Source organism: Poecile atricapillus, chromosome W (assembly GCF_030490865.1).
Source record: "Poecile atricapillus isolate bPoeAtr1 chromosome W, bPoeAtr1.hap1, whole genome shotgun sequence".
NCBI lineage: Eukaryota > Metazoa > Chordata > Aves > Passeriformes > Paridae > Poecile > Poecile atricapillus.
The window spans coordinates 63218440-63235551 of NC_081288.1; the positions used below are offsets into that span (position 1 = coordinate 63218440).

The 17112-nt window shown below is 37.4% G+C and overlaps 1 protein-coding gene across 1 annotated transcript in view; it reads left to right on the top strand.

Moving 5' to 3' along the window:
• LOC131592319 (signal peptide, CUB and EGF-like domain-containing protein 1) overlaps window positions 1–17112 on the top strand; it is a 199591-nt gene that overhangs the window by 101739 nt on the left and 80740 nt on the right. Inside the window, exons 5-6 of the mRNA XM_058863740.1 lie at window positions 8073–8198; window positions 16178–16294. Coding sequence (XP_058719723.1) covers window positions 8073–8198; window positions 16178–16294 — 243 coding nt within the window. The remainder of the gene's footprint in view (window positions 1–8072; window positions 8199–16177; window positions 16295–17112) is intronic.

The following is a 17112-nucleotide window of genomic DNA, read 5'->3' on the forward strand; positions in this document are numbered from 1 at the left end:
GATCTTGATCGTGTTTAGCCCTACTACAAAAATTATAATCTTGATGAAGGAATATTATTTGATCTGTGCTCTGTATTTATCTGGAGAAGAGTGAGCAGCCTTCATTCCTTGCACAATGTACTTTTGAGTTTAAATAGGTTATATATGCATTAGTACATATAGAATAACATATAATTATGAATATTAATAATATATAAAAGTTGCTACATATATATAATTATACATACATCCATTACAATAGTCCATAGTATATATAGATACATATTCTATAATGTCATGTAGCAGTTTGCTAATTACATTATTTTGCAAGAAGTTGTGAAATTGTCCTGGGAAGAGTTTGGGATGTGAAGGAGTTCCTGGAAAGGAAAATGTTATTGAAATATTTACTGTTATTCCATCTATCTCAATATACTCTATGTGTTTGAAAAAGTACCCTAGAAATATTTAAGATATTTTATTAGAAATATTTCTAGAATATTTCTCTCTCATGTCTGTCTCATGTCAGTCGTGCATACTGCAGAAGAAGGAATAAATTTAAATATTTTAGTTGGGTTTGTTTTAATCCTATCCTCTCATCGCTTGCCTTATCTTTACATAAATGATACTGTAGTGATTTAATTTTTGCGATTCAAAAACATTCTCATGAAACAGTAATAAAAAGCCATCTTTTCAACTGATTTTTTAAATTTATTTTTGTGAGAAGTGCCTGCTCTCTGAGATTATTTAAAGCCTTTTTATTGGAAACCTAAAAACTCTGCTACATCTTTGTGAGAAGTTTCAGTTGGTAGAGGTGGTAAATATTTGATTAAACACTGAATTTTCTTGTGACTGGGAAGGGAAAAAACATTTTCTTGCCATTGTCTGATCTTCTGCTTTACAATTTCCCCATGTTGTAAACAGGTACTAAGAGGGAGACTCTAGAAATGAGTGAGACAAGTTTTCCTAGCTCTAATATGCTAAGAGGCCCAAAGACCTCATATGAATATTTTTTAAAAAATGCTGCAAGTTTCTTATTCTTGTGCCAACTCTGGATTTATTTGTGTTTCCTCAATCCTGCTGTTGTGAGTGTTTGAAATCCCAGAGTGGGCTGTGGGCTGGGTTGTTCCACCACCCCTGCCCAGCTGAAGGTGTTTGAGCTTGTGATGATGTTGTCCTTTGCTGGCTCTGTTGTATCACCTCAGCTCTGGTGCTCAGGATAGCCGAACTATTCAAGGTTTATTTGCTCCTGCTAAGGCACCAAGAAATAAGAGAGTGGTGGTGAAGGCTCAGATGCAGAAAGTGTGTTTCTCTCCTCTGCCTCCTGCATGGCCTTGTCTCCCCTCAGAGTCACCTCCATCTGCCAAAGGACACCATGTGGCAGTGACTCCCTAGAAACCTCCATTTTCTTTTGCTTTGCTTTACTCTTTAAGGAACTGCTATTTAAAGATGAAGCAAAGTTAAAAGCAGGTTGTAGTGCTGACTGTGTTTTGTTTCTCTTTCCTTTCTTGTTCTTACCTTTTTCTTCCCCTATCATTTATTCCCAATATGGGAATAATATTCCCATTTATTCCCTTGCCATTTATTCTTTATTTAACATCAGGTGTCAAGTCTATACTGACAGAGACTCACAGTTGATTCTGCCAGAGCAGCAGTGGCACACAGGTTCTGGACTATCTTGCAGATTTTTTTCTTTTTTTTTTTTTTGATAATCCGTATCTGTGTGTGAGAAGGTAACAGAGACTATTGGAAAGACTTTCAGTTAGCCTCAGCTTCTCTTGGTAGCTTTGCAATGTGGAAAGCAGATTGAGATTGCAGACCTTCTTTCATATGTTCACCAAAAAGCCATCATACTGTCACAAGTTGGTCACAACCAGCATGGGATGGATTTCAGCCAGTCTTCTTTACTCTCTCCTTGGTCCTATGTGAATTGATGACATTTTCTGGCAATTTTGGTGTTTCCTTCCCCTACTTCCATGGTTTCTCTCTTAAACTTGGTCCATTCATTCTTGTCCTTCTCCTGAAACCACAGCACCTTTGCAGAACAGCAAATCTGTGCTCTTACTGCTGAAAGAATGAAGTTATATTTCTGATACATTTCTAAATCTCAAGACAAAATCTCTCTCCATGTGGTTTCCTGGCTGCCACTCAGAGCAGGAACATCTTGTCAGAGATTGGACTGCAAGTCTGCCTTCTGAAGATGCTGGCCCTAAGCATGTTTCAGATCCAAATTGAAAAGACATGTAATTGCTAAACAAACTTGAATTTGTTTATTTTATAATATGCCAGCAGCTGTTTTCTTGTACTATGTCCAAGATTTCTCCAGACAACCTACTCAATAGTGCAGAATTCTGTTTCCTTGGGTCAGTTTGCCAGCTTTATTTGTTTTCTTTCCAGCCTCTGTCAGGGTGTAGTCACTGAAACAACTATTTTTTTTCCTAAAACTTTGGGCAGAACCAAGTGACTTATTTCAGGAATGAGGGAAGAAAATGCTGTGTTCATTCAGTTAACAGTATGAAAAGCATTAGATGTTTATATAGATGATTTCATTTCCGGTATGCCCAATGTAGGGTTTCTCACTTAGCTCCGAAAGTCTGTTCCTAGATGTATGCTTTGTACCTGTGGCATTGTGATCAGCTGAGGAAGGACACTTGCCTCAGTCAATTAGTTTCACCCTCCATTTTCTTGCTGAAGAGAGCAAATCATGGTGGGGGTTTTGATCCTCAAGAAAGGACATCCTGCTTTGAGATGAAAACATTTTACTTCCCTCACTGGGGAGCAGAGCTTACCCAGACATTCCTCACATCCCATAATCAGGTTCTTATTAGGGAGCTCGAAGTGTCCAGAAGATCTGATGCAACTGTGTTGCATAAAGGTCAGATCCATTCTGTTGGAAAACAGTCCTTTGGCTTTAATAGTCCTAAGATCTGACCATATGTATTTGTTGACTCTAACTGGGTTGTTTAGCCAAATACTGATTTTCATCAACCTTGAGATGCACACGAGCTCCTGGAGTTAGAAGGCAAAGGCAGGGATCCCAGGTGTAGATGGGGAATTGCTTTCCACAAGCCAGACAAAAAGTTAACAGTCTGCTTCTATATGACAAAAACTTACATGCATAATGTATAATTTGGCTTAGAACAGCCATCTCACATTTTCACTAACATCATGTTCCTGTCTCCGTCAGAAACTTGGTGTCTTTTGGTTGTCTTCCATTCCTCACAGAGTAAGAACTCTCTGACAGGAGTTGTCTTTTGTCAGTTTTCTAAACTGCCTGATCATTGAGCAGTATGTTTTCTTGTAGTACTGTACTTTCTTACACAATTTTTAAAAATATAAGAAAGAAATTCCTACAATGTTAATAGTAGGAATTTGTTTACTTGTTTATAAAACAAGTAAAATGAGAATACTTGTTTCCACTTGTATTCTTTCCTCTTACTGCTGCTGAAAATATATTGTGTATCTTATATATGGTGCATCTTAATAAGAGATCTCACTGTGTACCGTGTGTTAAAATTAGCTCATCAACAGAAAAGGATAATGTGATTAAGTAGTTTTCAAGATTGAGTGTAAATGATGCAGATGCTACTGGGAATGTCAGTGTGTATGTATGGGTTAAGTTCAATATTTCCTGTATATTCTTAGCACATTCAAGCACATGTAGTCTGACAATATTCTGAAAGTTACTCATGCAATTTAAAGTAGTCTTTTTCAGATCTGTTTGGAATCAGAATGTTCATTTGAAAATTATAAAAACAACAGCAATATAAATTGAAGAGTAAATGAAATCATGGCAACACAGAAAATAATTTAAGCATATATGATGAGCCACACAGTAAAATAAATGCTAAAATCTTAATCATGAGAACAGACAGTGTTAATGAGAAATAAAGGCTGATCTGTCACAGTCAGCCTGATTTAAGGACTTTCAGGGCCATTGAGCTGAAAACATTTTTAGAGCATAATACAATGGAGAGGCCATTATATAAGACTGAACATTTTGCAGAACAGCACTGTTAAGAGATTTGTGATAACTAGATGGCAGACTGGATTAATGTAGTAGACTTACATCCAAATCTCTCCTAGGCCAAGAATAAAAATGAGTGTGGATTGTTGGTATACATAACAGTGGCTGCCACTCTCCCATGAACAATCTTTTTAACTTAAGACTTAGAAAAAAATCCAGGAAGGCAATAGAAGAGAGTTTCTCAAGTCATATCTAAAATGCTGAGAGGATTTAGTTTAATTAGATCAGTGTTTTCCTTTCTTAAGTGACACTTCCCTTCCTGTTTATATTTTCTGTTAGATTTTGTCTGTCTGTAAGGTGAATTTGCTGGGAATCTGTGTATGTTTCAGAAGTTTATTTGTCTGCCGGCACTGCTGAAGAGACATGCACCCATTTTTGTGCTGACTTTAGAGATTACCTTGACTAGCAGCATTTGGGATTAAGACACTGCTTTTATTAATAGTTAATATGTAAAACCTAGAACATTTCAAAACTGGATATTTAGTGTATGCTGATAAAGTAAGGAATTTTTTTATATTTTTTGTGTACAGACTTCTCTCTTATCAACACTTAGTCTTTCCCTTCATTTGGGAACCATGGTTTTTCACTTGACCCATAGTGCCAACAGTTCTAGAAGCTGGGACACACCGAGGTCTGCAAAAATCAAGATAAGCTGGGAACAGCTCCTTGGGTTCCAAACCAGAGTGAGGCAGATGTGCACACAATGGAAGAGAGAGAGGGGGGATCACAAGTTCTGTAAATAGTTCTGTAAATACCTTCTGGTTAGGGCTTGGATAGAAGATCCATTGTCTGATACTTTACCCAGGCTGTGCAACACACTGAGGTAAAACTTCTGTGGGCATAATCCTGTACTGACTTGGGAGAGGCCTCAAATAGTTCTGTGGGTGTTTTTCCTCTCTGTCCTGTTTCTGTACTACATTAGTCAGCTCAATGAAGGGGCACCATGAGAAGCACAGGGCACCTCTTGGTGCCAGACCTGTCTGCTGATGGGGCTGATGGTTATAAAGAGAAAAACTTCAAACACATAAATGAGCAGCAGAATCCCACACATTTTTTCCATGATGTTTGGGGTTTTTTTTTTATTTGAATGAGTAGTTTTCCACCCCTTTCTGCAAATAAAGGTGGTTTGGCCTTGATTGTGGCAGTGGAAAAGTAATATTAGGGAGTTTTCCTATTCTGTTATTCACTCTGTGCCCCTTATAGGAAAAGCATGTGCACATTAGGTGGCGGCTAAACATTAACTAAAATATTGCAAAGCTTTCTTTCTCAGGGGGCACGAGTGAGGAGAGATGAAAACTTAAACATCTCTCTGTTCCCGTGGCAGCAGTGTGAACTCATCAGAGCATTTCTTCACTACCAGCAGCACACCTTCTTCCAGTATAGGAAGATACTGGAGGTGGTTTATGCATTTCTAGTTGATTTTAAAGTTTGGATTACATCCAAACTTTATTTTTGTGTTTTTAGTGTTACTTATTTACTGTGTCATTAAAGATTCAGTATTGCCTGAAGAGTCAACTTGCAAAAAAGTAAACTTTATCAGCGGTGATTCATAAATTATTTGTGTATGTAGATTGATACAGAAGACATCCGGACAAATACTGTATTTGCTGAAGAATTAGAATTTTGAATGATTAAAATTATTTTCAAATTAACACAGTTTTAGGTTAGATTGCATTTTAAGCAAGGCAAAATATTGATTTGCTGCATTCTTATTTCACTAATATTTTCAGACTAAAAAGGTTTTGTTTAGGAAGCTTTTTGTAATTTAATTTTTAGGGATTTTGAAAAATACTGGAATAAAAATGAGAATATTTGTTGTGCATGAGCTTCTGCTTTCAACTGAAAAATAATGGTCTTTCATTTCACCAGAAAAAAAAACCTAATATTTTCTAAAATAATTATTTTCAGTTTCAGGAGATTTCTGTGGAGTTCTCTAGCTAAATATGGAACTGAAATAGTTTTTAGACAACTCTGATTAATACAATAGCCGGATTAATTAATACAGTAACTAAAATACTGTGGTCTTACACACAAATACCAGGATCACTTTTGTTTCTAAATGTAATGATTTTGATCTTCAATTTCTCCCAATATTTTCAGAAGTTCACAGTTTCTGTCTTCCCATAAAGGCAGATATTCAGCATCTGCAAGTAAACACTGAAAATCACTTGCTTGATTACACTTGTGGGCCATTAAATGTCTGCTTTCATCTCTATAATTCCTCTCTTCTCAAAGCCTGGGCAGTGGGACTCAATCAGCCATGTGTTATCTTTCCCAGATCCCTTTCGGAGCATAGTGCAGTGCACAGGAATGCAGTTTGTCAAACGCATTGTGTCTGAAATCCTTTGTTGGGAGAAGTGGAGAGAAAGAGATTATAAAATGCCTCAAACCCTTCAATAAGGCCATTCCCAGGTTTCTTGTATCTGTTCAGCCTGACAAAGCCTTCATACCTCACTTTGATGTGTAGGATGGTATATTATATAGCATATAGAGTGTATTGTATCTCAGAGCAGCATCTGTTGTCCAGGCTGCAGTTTACAAAGAATAACTTCCTTGATTATAATAACTTACTATGTTTTGGCAAGTTTTTAGGCTCAAGGACAACCCAGAGTGGAATTTAGAAGATATAAATACATCTGTTGTCTATAATATTGGTTTTCATAGGTGGTGAGATTTAGGGCCCTAGTGTATTTTGTAGGAGAGGTGAACAAAAATATCCAATCAGACTGGTGATGTGTGTTTTTCATTACTCTGCTAATACAAACGTCTCAGAGGTAAAGCTGAGCAGTGTGAATAACTTCTTGAAGCTGTTAACTTCTGTCACCCTGAGGCAATCTCTGGCTGACTTTCTGTAGCGTTTCCTTCTCAAAATTCTAGACATAAAAAAAATTTACTTGCAACACACCCACACTGTAGGTTTAAGTTGAACATTATGCACTGGAGTAATTTTAAGAAATTAACCTGGAATAGGTAGGAGCAGACACATTGCAAAATGCTACATGAGTTGCAGAGTCCTCCCTGATGTCACTTAGAGGACATATGTTGCTCATATTTTGAGCAACACACAAGGTTTTCAGCATAGCTAGCTGAGTTACAATGTGAATTCTCTGCCAGTGTATTCTGAGACAATTTGTCTCTCCTTTACAGGTCAGATATCCAAGAGGAAGTCTAGGAAGGCTTTGTAATGCAAATCTAGCTAGCCTTCGTTCACACAAGGAATGTTAGATGCTGACCCATAAGAACTGAGTTCAAGATTTCTGTGAATATGTGGGATTTGAATGAACCCAATAATGAAAGGCTCTAAGAGTATAAGATGCATTCAGTATCCAAATCACTGACATGGTTTAGAAAGCTGAATTTGTCTCTGTGATAATTAAAAGAAAGCTGGTTGATACTTTTCCTTTGCATAAGCATTAGCAGGAATCCACCCGTGGCACTTGGATGTTTGTTGAACAGCTGGTGTGCTTTCCTTAATAGAGTCAAAGAGAAAAGTGGTAGTAGGTTTTCTGGAGATGTGCTGTGTTTACGATTTATGTGTTTAGGGTGGATGACAGAGAATTGAGTTGTAAAATAAATATCAAAGAAATGGATCCAAGCAAAAATGCTTGGTTATAATATTTGGCAGATTTTGTATGTTAGAAAATACTAAGCACATTAACAGGCAGATAAAAATGCACCAGACGGTAACAGCCATTGAATTTATACAAGAAAAAAAAAACAGTGAGATCACTTATTCAGCTCTGTGGGACACACAACTTCCTGGACTATCCTTTAAATCCCTGATATTTGAATGAAAGATTAGAATATAGATACAGAATAGAGAAATCCCAAATTTCTACATGAAACAGAGACAGACAGTAGTGCCCACATTTACCCCAGAGCATGTCTTTTATTATACTGTTTTGTTGACTATATATATCTTTTCAGCTCTGTTCTTTTGTCTTGTGAAACATGGTCCAGATGAAAAGTAAAAGTAATGGATAAAATTATTGGAGGACTGGATATGCATAATAATTTTGTAATTTGATTTTAATACTAATATTTTCAATTTTTCTTTCCTTTTCCACAGAGGGTATGAACTGTATGAACAAAGATCATGGGTGTGCACACATCTGCCGGGAGACACCCAAAGGTGGGGTTGCCTGTGAATGTAGACCTGGCTTTGAACTTGCCAAAAACCAGAAGGACTGCAAATGTAGGTAGATGAAGATTAAATTTCAGATGCCCCAAAATGTCTTGTTTTCTTCATTGTTATGTTCCAGAAGAAGTTAACTTTGTTTTGGCCAAAAGTGATTTGCAATTTTAGTAATGAGGGGGTTTTTGCTCTAGAAGATGCATTTGGGGATGGATAAGAGGGAGTGAATAATAAAATGCTGGCAGTGGCTCAGTTATCGAAAGGATAACTATTCTGCTTTCTTGTGAATGGAGAAAATTGAAGGATCAGTTTAATTCAGACTTTCCTTTTAAAGCAATACAAATAAAATATAGTGGATTCTGGCTTGCAGTATTTTGAAGGTCCGCAAAGGTGGATGTATCAATGAATTTAATGATAAACCCCACTAGAGCTATCAAATTAAGAGTGTCAGTTGCAGTTTTTTTTCAAAGACAGAAATGATTGCCCTAGTCTTGATTCCACTGCTCACAGTCTAGAATTATTACTTGGAAAGCATGCAGCTGCATCATATATACTGTTCTTTAGAGAACATGCCAGAGTGGTGTATTCTTGAAGCTGGGATGCTAAAGATGCTCATTAGCCCACAAAATTAGAAATTGTTCTGTACAGGTTCAAGTAATTGTCCTCAGCATCGTCATCTGAAAGCTTCAGAACTGACTCTTCTGATGGCCTCAGTGAGTCTTAGATCTGAGTCCAATAGCTTGTATTCCTACTTGGTAGCTTTGAGAGAGACAAAAAAAGCGCAGTGAAACAATATAAAATGTTTGCTGCTTTGCACAGGGGCAGTATTTTTGAGATGGTCTTTCTTACACTTCATTTTTTTTCCTACCTGAGATCTCCACTATGTAAACACACATAGATGATATTAGTTCCCAAGTACAAAGTGAAAAGAATCACTTTTGAATGTCATAAAGAAATGCCATAGAGTATTGTAGAGCCTGATTTGTGCTCAATATTAAAAGGCTACACAGGACCAAAAGCAAAAGCACAGAGAAAAATGCCTTTATGGTAATTTTCATCTTCGGTGTTTATTAGAAGTGAATATCATGTGCTGTTAATTGGAGTGCAACATCAGCTACATTGGTGAAGTGTGGGAGGATGTTATGTTGTTATTATTTGTTTCCTCAAATTCTTATATTCTTTGGGAGTTTCAGTAATAGATGATGGCAGAAGGATTAGAGCCTTTTCTGAAACATTATTTCTAAATGTGTCAGGGTTTAATAGAGTAAAAACTTTGATTTATTCTTTGCCCTCTGGTGTTCAAATTGTAGTTGGAAGTATAATGAACTTTTGGTTCACTTTTGGACAGATTTCTAAATAGGGACACTGAGTTTTCCAAGGCTGCAGAGCTTACTTTGAAGCACACCAACCTCTAAACCTGCAACACATTCTGCAAGTATGATCCAGAGTCTTGTTTAAAATAATTACTTCTTGTCCTTCAAAATGCACAGAAGTATAGAGGTGTAGCCGGATAGCCTGGGACAATAATTGAGAGATTACAGCAGGCTATTTATAGAAGCCTAATTCTGAAACCAAATCTCAACTTTTAAAAAAAATTTTCACAGCTGACCATTTCAGTGGAATTGGCATAAATCCTGACCTGCAGTTTTGCAACTACTCAGTGCAGCTATGTTGAAGAGCTAGACACTTCCCACTTGCCAGCCTGGACTGGGTCTGTAGCCCTGTTTAACAGCGACTGGAAGGGTCAGATAAAACCTTGTAAAACCCTGTATCCCTCTCAGTTATTCTGGTTTATCATGGTCCCCCAGGAGTCCATGCCTTTCAGGGTTTGTCAGAGCTTGCTGAACATCTTAGTACACCTAGTACCTCTCTGGGTGAACTTCTATCAGCCAGTTTACAAATCAGTCAGACCACTAGGAGATGTTTTCAAATTTATTGGCCCAAGGCCTTTAGTAATGATTCAAGTCTTCCTCAAAGGAAGATGTTAAAATAAGTTAGAAAGCAGAAACAGTTGGAGGGAGGCTCCATGCTTTTTATGCATGCATCACATAATTGTCATTACATGCTAGTTACATAGTCACATCCCATCTTATCATTTACCTACACATACTGATGAGGCAGTCACTCTTGCTTCATTCAGTGTCCATGATGGTCAGTGCTCATTAAACAGGCTTGTGTTCAGTAGCTTCCTCTCCATAATTTAGAGGATTCTTTTTTTTAAATACTGTGCATCATCCTTTCCTGCTGCACAGTATTTAAACCTTATTGTGAACATAAAATTTTTCATTTTATTGAGGATTTTCCCATGATAGTCATTACTGTAATACCAAAGTGCTTTGTAGACATTTGTAATGTATTTTCAAAATACTCTTCTCAAGTTAAAAAGTACTGCTTTTCCCATCTTACAAAGATAAAGGCATATAAAGGTATGAAGTCACTGAGTAGTGATAGGTGATTAACAAGAGCCACACAGAACCCAGCTAAGCATTTACAGGATGTTATTATGATCCAAGTCAAATACCTGATGGCTCCAGCTGTAGTTGCAAATGCCGTAGAGAAGGGACTATAATATCAGTAACCTGTAATAGAAGAGATTCAAGTGACTTGCCAAACTCTAAGTAGGAATTCCACAGTGAAGGCAGAAATAGGTTAGAGTTTTTAGGGTTCTTTTCACTGCCTGAACAAGACCATTCTTTCTTGACAGTTCATTTCCGGTTTGCTACTCACTCTGCAGCAGATGAGAAAAGATTCCCAGCTGTTTCCACATCCCTGACTTTCCCCAGCTTCACTAGGCACTAAATGAGAGAGGAGCATTTTCTGCATTTCTCATTAAGGAGAGTTATCATGACACAATAGGTCTATGCTTAAGATTGCAGTCTTAATGGTTTCTTAGTGTAAATTTTAAGTGTGCAATTTCTAGCTGCCCAACATGTTGAGAAAACACTGAAGTGTTGAGGCTGAACAAGAGGCCATCTAAAACTACAACAAGCAGAATCACACAGATCCATATGTGATCCCTCAGATGAGCTGCATCCTTTAGATCCAAAACATCAGCAAACTTCAGCTTCTGGAAGTTTACTGCTACTCCCATAAACTACTTTAATGGCCTCTGGTGTACACAAGCCCAGAGGAAGATCATGCTTTTTCAGTAATTTTTATAGATACTTGCTGGCAGCAGAAAGAAGATACTTCAGAGCACTCAATTTGGCTGCAGATTATGTTGAAAAAAACATGGGAATTTACCTCTTCTTTCTACATCTGTATCCATGATAAGATGGATACAAGATCCTGCTCCTCAGCATGATCGCATTAAAAGTTTTTGATAAACTGAAGATTTTTTTCCCCAAATGTGAACAAACTGTGACATTTTGTGTTCCTCTTTTTCTTAGCTGGAAGCTTAAAAATAAGAGGAAATCTAAAGCAGATTCACATACCTGCAAGATGCAACCTGAAAGAGTTATAAACAAGTAAAAGCTGAATCTTTTAATGAAAAATGCTGTGTAACCCTATCTACAGATGTTTCTGTCTGCCACCTTGTATTATAATGATTTAAGTGAGCAGGAAGGCTAGTGCAAAGTAATTCTAAAAATCTTGTCTAGTACTTTACAATAAAATTCCAACCTCCCTATGCCAAGTGGCATCTTTTCAGCTCGCCATGACAGTGTCCTCATGCAACAGTTTGCTTTCAGTACAATGATCCCCTGAATGTTAAAAATGTAAATTTTTCTAGCCATACTAGAAAAAAATTGTGTAAGCAATGTTCTATGCACATCTTTATCACATAGAGGTGCCCACCCATATATTTATGTAAATTATGTATTTAATGGGCAATTTAGTTAAGAAACAGTGCCTGGAATGACAATATGCCCATTTGAGAAGCCCATTCTACAAAACACAAGATACCTGTCTTGTGACAAGTTCTGTGGCATCTGAACCATGGTATACATTTTAGTCCACATGTGGACAGGATCAGGACACCATTGTCTTGGGCAATTTTTTAGGTTACTGAGTAATAAATGCTGGATTAAATAATTGGCCATATGTTTTCAAGTACTTCTTGTCATGGCCATGAAAGATGGAAGAAACCAGAAAGGTTCTGTGAAACTTCAAAGAAGCACTGAAAACAGGATTAAGGCTGTAGAGTTAGAATTCTTGTATTTTCTGTCTTACAGGGAGTTTAGCATGGAATATCAATACCTATACTTAGTGGAATATGTACATTAAAATCCTTGTTGTTCTTAAAGATGTTATTTCTCTTTCAGACAGTTATTTCTTATTTTTTCATGATCAAAATGTCATTTCTAGACTAGTCCATATATGTCTCTGGGTGTAAGCACTGGCCCACATGCCAAGCTGTGTCTCAGGACTGTTAGGCTGAGCCTAGTCAAACTGAATAGTTGCTGCTGGTTCCAGCGTGGACGGGTGGACAAGTAGGGCCATTATGCCACCTGCCAGGACCGGAAAGGTGTCTGGCCAGCCCAAGACCCTAAGCATTGTAGTCAGTGAAAAGAATTAATCTGGTTTGAAGGCACTTTGAAACCCCAGTGTCAGCCCTAAAGCTCTTTATCCACGTGGAAGATTGTTGGGAAAACAGACTGGTGATTTGGTTGCCAGCACTGGACGTGTCCCACAGAGGGTGTGTGTCACTTTAGGGCTTCTCTGCTTCTCTGTTGCACAGGGCATTTCTCCCACTAAGGGAAAGAGCCCAGCATTTTGACTGCACTTTAGACAAATGCAAATGCTGAAGCACTGTCAAAAGATGGTACTACTCTGGTTTTAAATCTGCCATGTGGGGATAAGTATGTCTGAGTTCTAACAGATATGTGAATATTCTCCTTTGGTTAAAATAAACCAAAAACAAGTCATTATTTTCCATGCCTCTCATTTTAACATGATTTATGATATTTTAAGGTGATCCATGCCTTTACCATGAATTTACCACTTTGCCTCTGTTTCCCTCTTTAATGTCACAGATTCTGAATGAGCACACAGTTGTTTGCATAGCTGCAGAGTCCAAATTTATCAGAAATCGTTCTTAAAATAACACTTCATGAATTCTCATTATTATTGCTTTAATTCTTTCTGACAAAAATTATGTCCATTTGCTTTTAAATAATTATGATTTTCTTCCTCTAAGCAAGAGAAACTTTCTAGTGTGTTACTGCCACAGAATGAGGGCTGGAAGAAAATTGAAGTGACATATTTTACAACTCGATTTTGTACCAATTTCACCCGTAGAGCTGTCAAATTTGAAAACGTTGACTGAAGTTACTCTAAATAAATAAATAAATAAATAAATTGTAGTCTAGACAGAAATTCAAATCCTTCAAAAACATGGTTTACTACTGTTTCTAGGAGACAGGAAAAGGAACTGACCTACATGTGTATTCATGGGCTGGGTAGAACGGGAACCAGTAACTTTAATATGCAGGGAAGCTGTAAAAGTGTGTGATTCTGCAGGATTTGCTATAAATGCCATCAGTCTAGTGCAATTTTTTTTTCATAGACAAATATGGTAAGGAAAAGTTCGTCGTATTACATGGGTCAGAGCAAGAGTGTTAAGATATTTTCATCTCTGCTGGCAGAGGTTTTCAGCAAGGAATGCCAAAAATAACCGCTGCAGTCACATTTTTTAAATACATACTTTGTTGCTGATTGCACTTTAAAATCCTCAATAAAAATACTGTTGGCTAGAAATGTATTTAAACATCTGTCATAAACAACACCCTTAAGTTAATTTGTGATTGCACTGCAGTCCAACAAGGATAGAAACTCCAGATAGTCCTAGAGGCATATGGGGTCAAGTAATATGCATGTCTTAATTGGAAACTTTAAGAATAGAGACTTGACATAGAATTTTGTCCATTTTGTATCAAAAATAAAAACTAAAATATTACTGTGTATTGAAGGGGAAGAAATGTTACTTCCTTTGGATGCAAAAAAGACTGATCTGCTTCAGCTATTTTTTCATAAAAATAAATTATTTAGTAAGCTATAAAAGTGGAGAAGGAGAAAGAATTCCTGAGGGTTGCTTAGGAGGTTTCGTAATGTAATTCCTTGCAACTTTAGGATTCTCATGATTTGGGGTCTATTCCCTCTTCTGTCTGGTTGGACTGAGCCCAGAATTTCCATTTTCCAGCCTAGTGCACAAACAGGCTCCAAAAAGGGAACACGGATCACGCAGGTTCTCCCAATCTTTCTTACTGCCATTCTCTCCAGTTGGATAGAACAGTGATATTCCTGGAAACTGAGGTGGGAATCCAGGCAGTCTCTCTTCTCAGAGATTATTCTTGCCACCAGGCCCTGAGGCTATTCCCTATCTCTGAACTGCACAAGGGGTTTTATTCCAAGTGTAAGTGGGAAGACCAAGGATACTTGCACCTGTAGTGGCCTCAGGTGAGCACTCACTCAAGAGGTTGACAATTCCTGTTGTGGTCTTTGCCAGAATTCAGGAACTGAAATTGTAAACTTGTGGTTCCCATACTTACAGGAGGTTTTAATGGGAATTCTGTTGGGTATGCTGTGGTGGGTCTACCTCAGTTGCTTTTTTTAGAACTGTTCCATTTTAGGCTAAATATTTCAGTGATTACTGAGAGTGGCATGGCTGCTCAGCACTAAGACACTCACACCAGAGGTGGGATATTTCATTTCTAGTTACTGTGATGGAAAATTCTGGTATACTCCATTTTCAGGAGCTAGAATTAAAACAGGGTCACTGAGTTCAGTGGGAAAATATATGAACTTAACCCTCTTGCATTAGATAAAACCTCAGATTTTAGTTAGACACATGACTTTCAAATTCTGTTAATCATTATCTTGTTTTTACTGTATATTGCAACTTGCTACCCTGCCTCTTTTATAAATTCTTATCTAGAAGGAAAATTCTGCTAAGACCAATTTGAGGAAGTTCCTTCTGATTACGGGGAGTCAGTGTTTAAATAAATGCAGTCTGCATTTAAATTACCATAACATTTTGAAACATTTAAGTCCTCTGAAACTAAAAGTATATAACTAAATAATGGCATATTGGATTTCCCCCATATTTGCCAGTATATGTTTACCAATAAAGAACCAAGTCAAAATGAAGACAGTGAATTGAATTCAGAAATCACTCAGATCAGAACTGCTATTCAGCATCAAGGTGTGCAAAGGATGAAAAGACACAGGGGCAAGTGAGAGGCTTTATTATATGGTGCTAGCCAACTTAATATTTTAAATCTGGTTTGTTTTACCTGGCAGAAATTAAATCCATCATGTAACAAAGAAATTAATTTAATCTGATCTATTAATACGTGTAACCTTCAAAATTCTACCTATTCTCACAAAAAATGTTTGTTTTAATATATGTTTTCTACTTTTGCACCAGAGTTCATTTGAATTGCTAAAAACTGTTCTTCACTATATTCCTGGAATTGAAAGTGGCATCTCCAGTGCTTCTTTCTTGGCTGAGGCCAGCACATGGCAGAGCCATAACAACTGTGTAATTATTGTTGCAGAGAAGAAAAAAGAAACCCAAACATTTCCTGTTTTATTTTTAAACTCATTGCTTTAGTGGAGGCAGTACTTGATATAGTAGATTTCAATACTTTTGTGGTTTTGTTCTTGCTGCTTGGTCTCTGCTCCGTCTCCTGAGAGAATGAAGGGGCAACAAAAGGGAGATGCCACCTATAGACCTGAAACTATACATTCATATTGGTAGTCTGTTAATTTCATCATGGATATGAAGCATGTAGTTTTAGGAAGACATGGAATTGGCTAAGAGTTGCACTAAAGTTATTAACACAAATAGAGTGAGGAAAATGCTTTTATTTTTCTTTCTCCTTTTTCCTTCGGTATGGATTGAGGCTAGGGCATGAGACAGGCAGAAGGGAGGGGGCAGAAGGAAGAAATGGAAATAATTGCAAACACAAATGTTATGTTGCCTTATATATTGGTATGTTACTGCTCTTCTATGTTCTGAAAGGCTCTCAAGACTAATCGGTTTCATTGTCATTTTATTTATATATACATATATACACATTCATATGGGGCTTAACTAGTAACCTGTAACTATGGGAATGGAGGCTGCCAACACACCTGTGATGACACAGATACTGGTCCTGTGTGTGGTTGTCATCAGAAGTATGCCCTGCACTCAGATGGCCGAACCTGCATTGGTGAGTACTTATCTGCAGCACGTTTGATTTTGGGTTGCTCAGAATTTCTGTGCCGTGTGCGTGCGTGTGTGTCTGTGGGCGCGTGTGTGTGTCCCACAGGGGTTCTGTGCTGCCAGCGCTGCCAGAAGGGTGTTCCAGCAGCTCCTGGCTCAGCCAGGCACACAGAGAAGCGTTTCTGCGTGTTCTGTCAAAACGTTTGTTAATGAAGTATCCCTTTGTTACCCGCTTGTAACTTTCATTTCTGTCTGTAATTATTTTTGAAGTAAAAAGGTGTAGAACATTCATCATTTTGAATGGAATTCAGCTCTTCAGTTCACTTTTGTTAGTCAAGACTTCCTTGATTGAGCAAGGTTAGAAAAATTACCTCCCTTTCTGAGCTGTTACCAGGGAAAGGGAGTCATCCTTTATGTGCTTTCTTCCCTGGTTCTAAAAACTACAACACTTGTAGTGACTAAGCTTTCATTCAGAATATCAGTAGGGAAAAGCCAGTCAAGACATGTAGTATCTTGGCAGATGCTTTGCAAATATTTATGATTATAAAATGTATAACTTTCTTAGCACCACTTCTTTTCACTAAATGTAAAAAAAAATAAATTATAAAGTGCATTTTTGCATAGTGCAAGTTAACATTTGAAAATTCTTACTCACTCACAGATCAGAACCTGAAATCCATAATGGTTTTTCATTGGCATTGCAGACATGTTGACTTTTTTTTGGTTTGTATAATTTCAAGTTCTTACAAATTCTTAGTCATTTCCTGAGGTTAAAAAAACACAGACACATATTTGTCATATTTTCTCTCCTATACTTCAAGACAG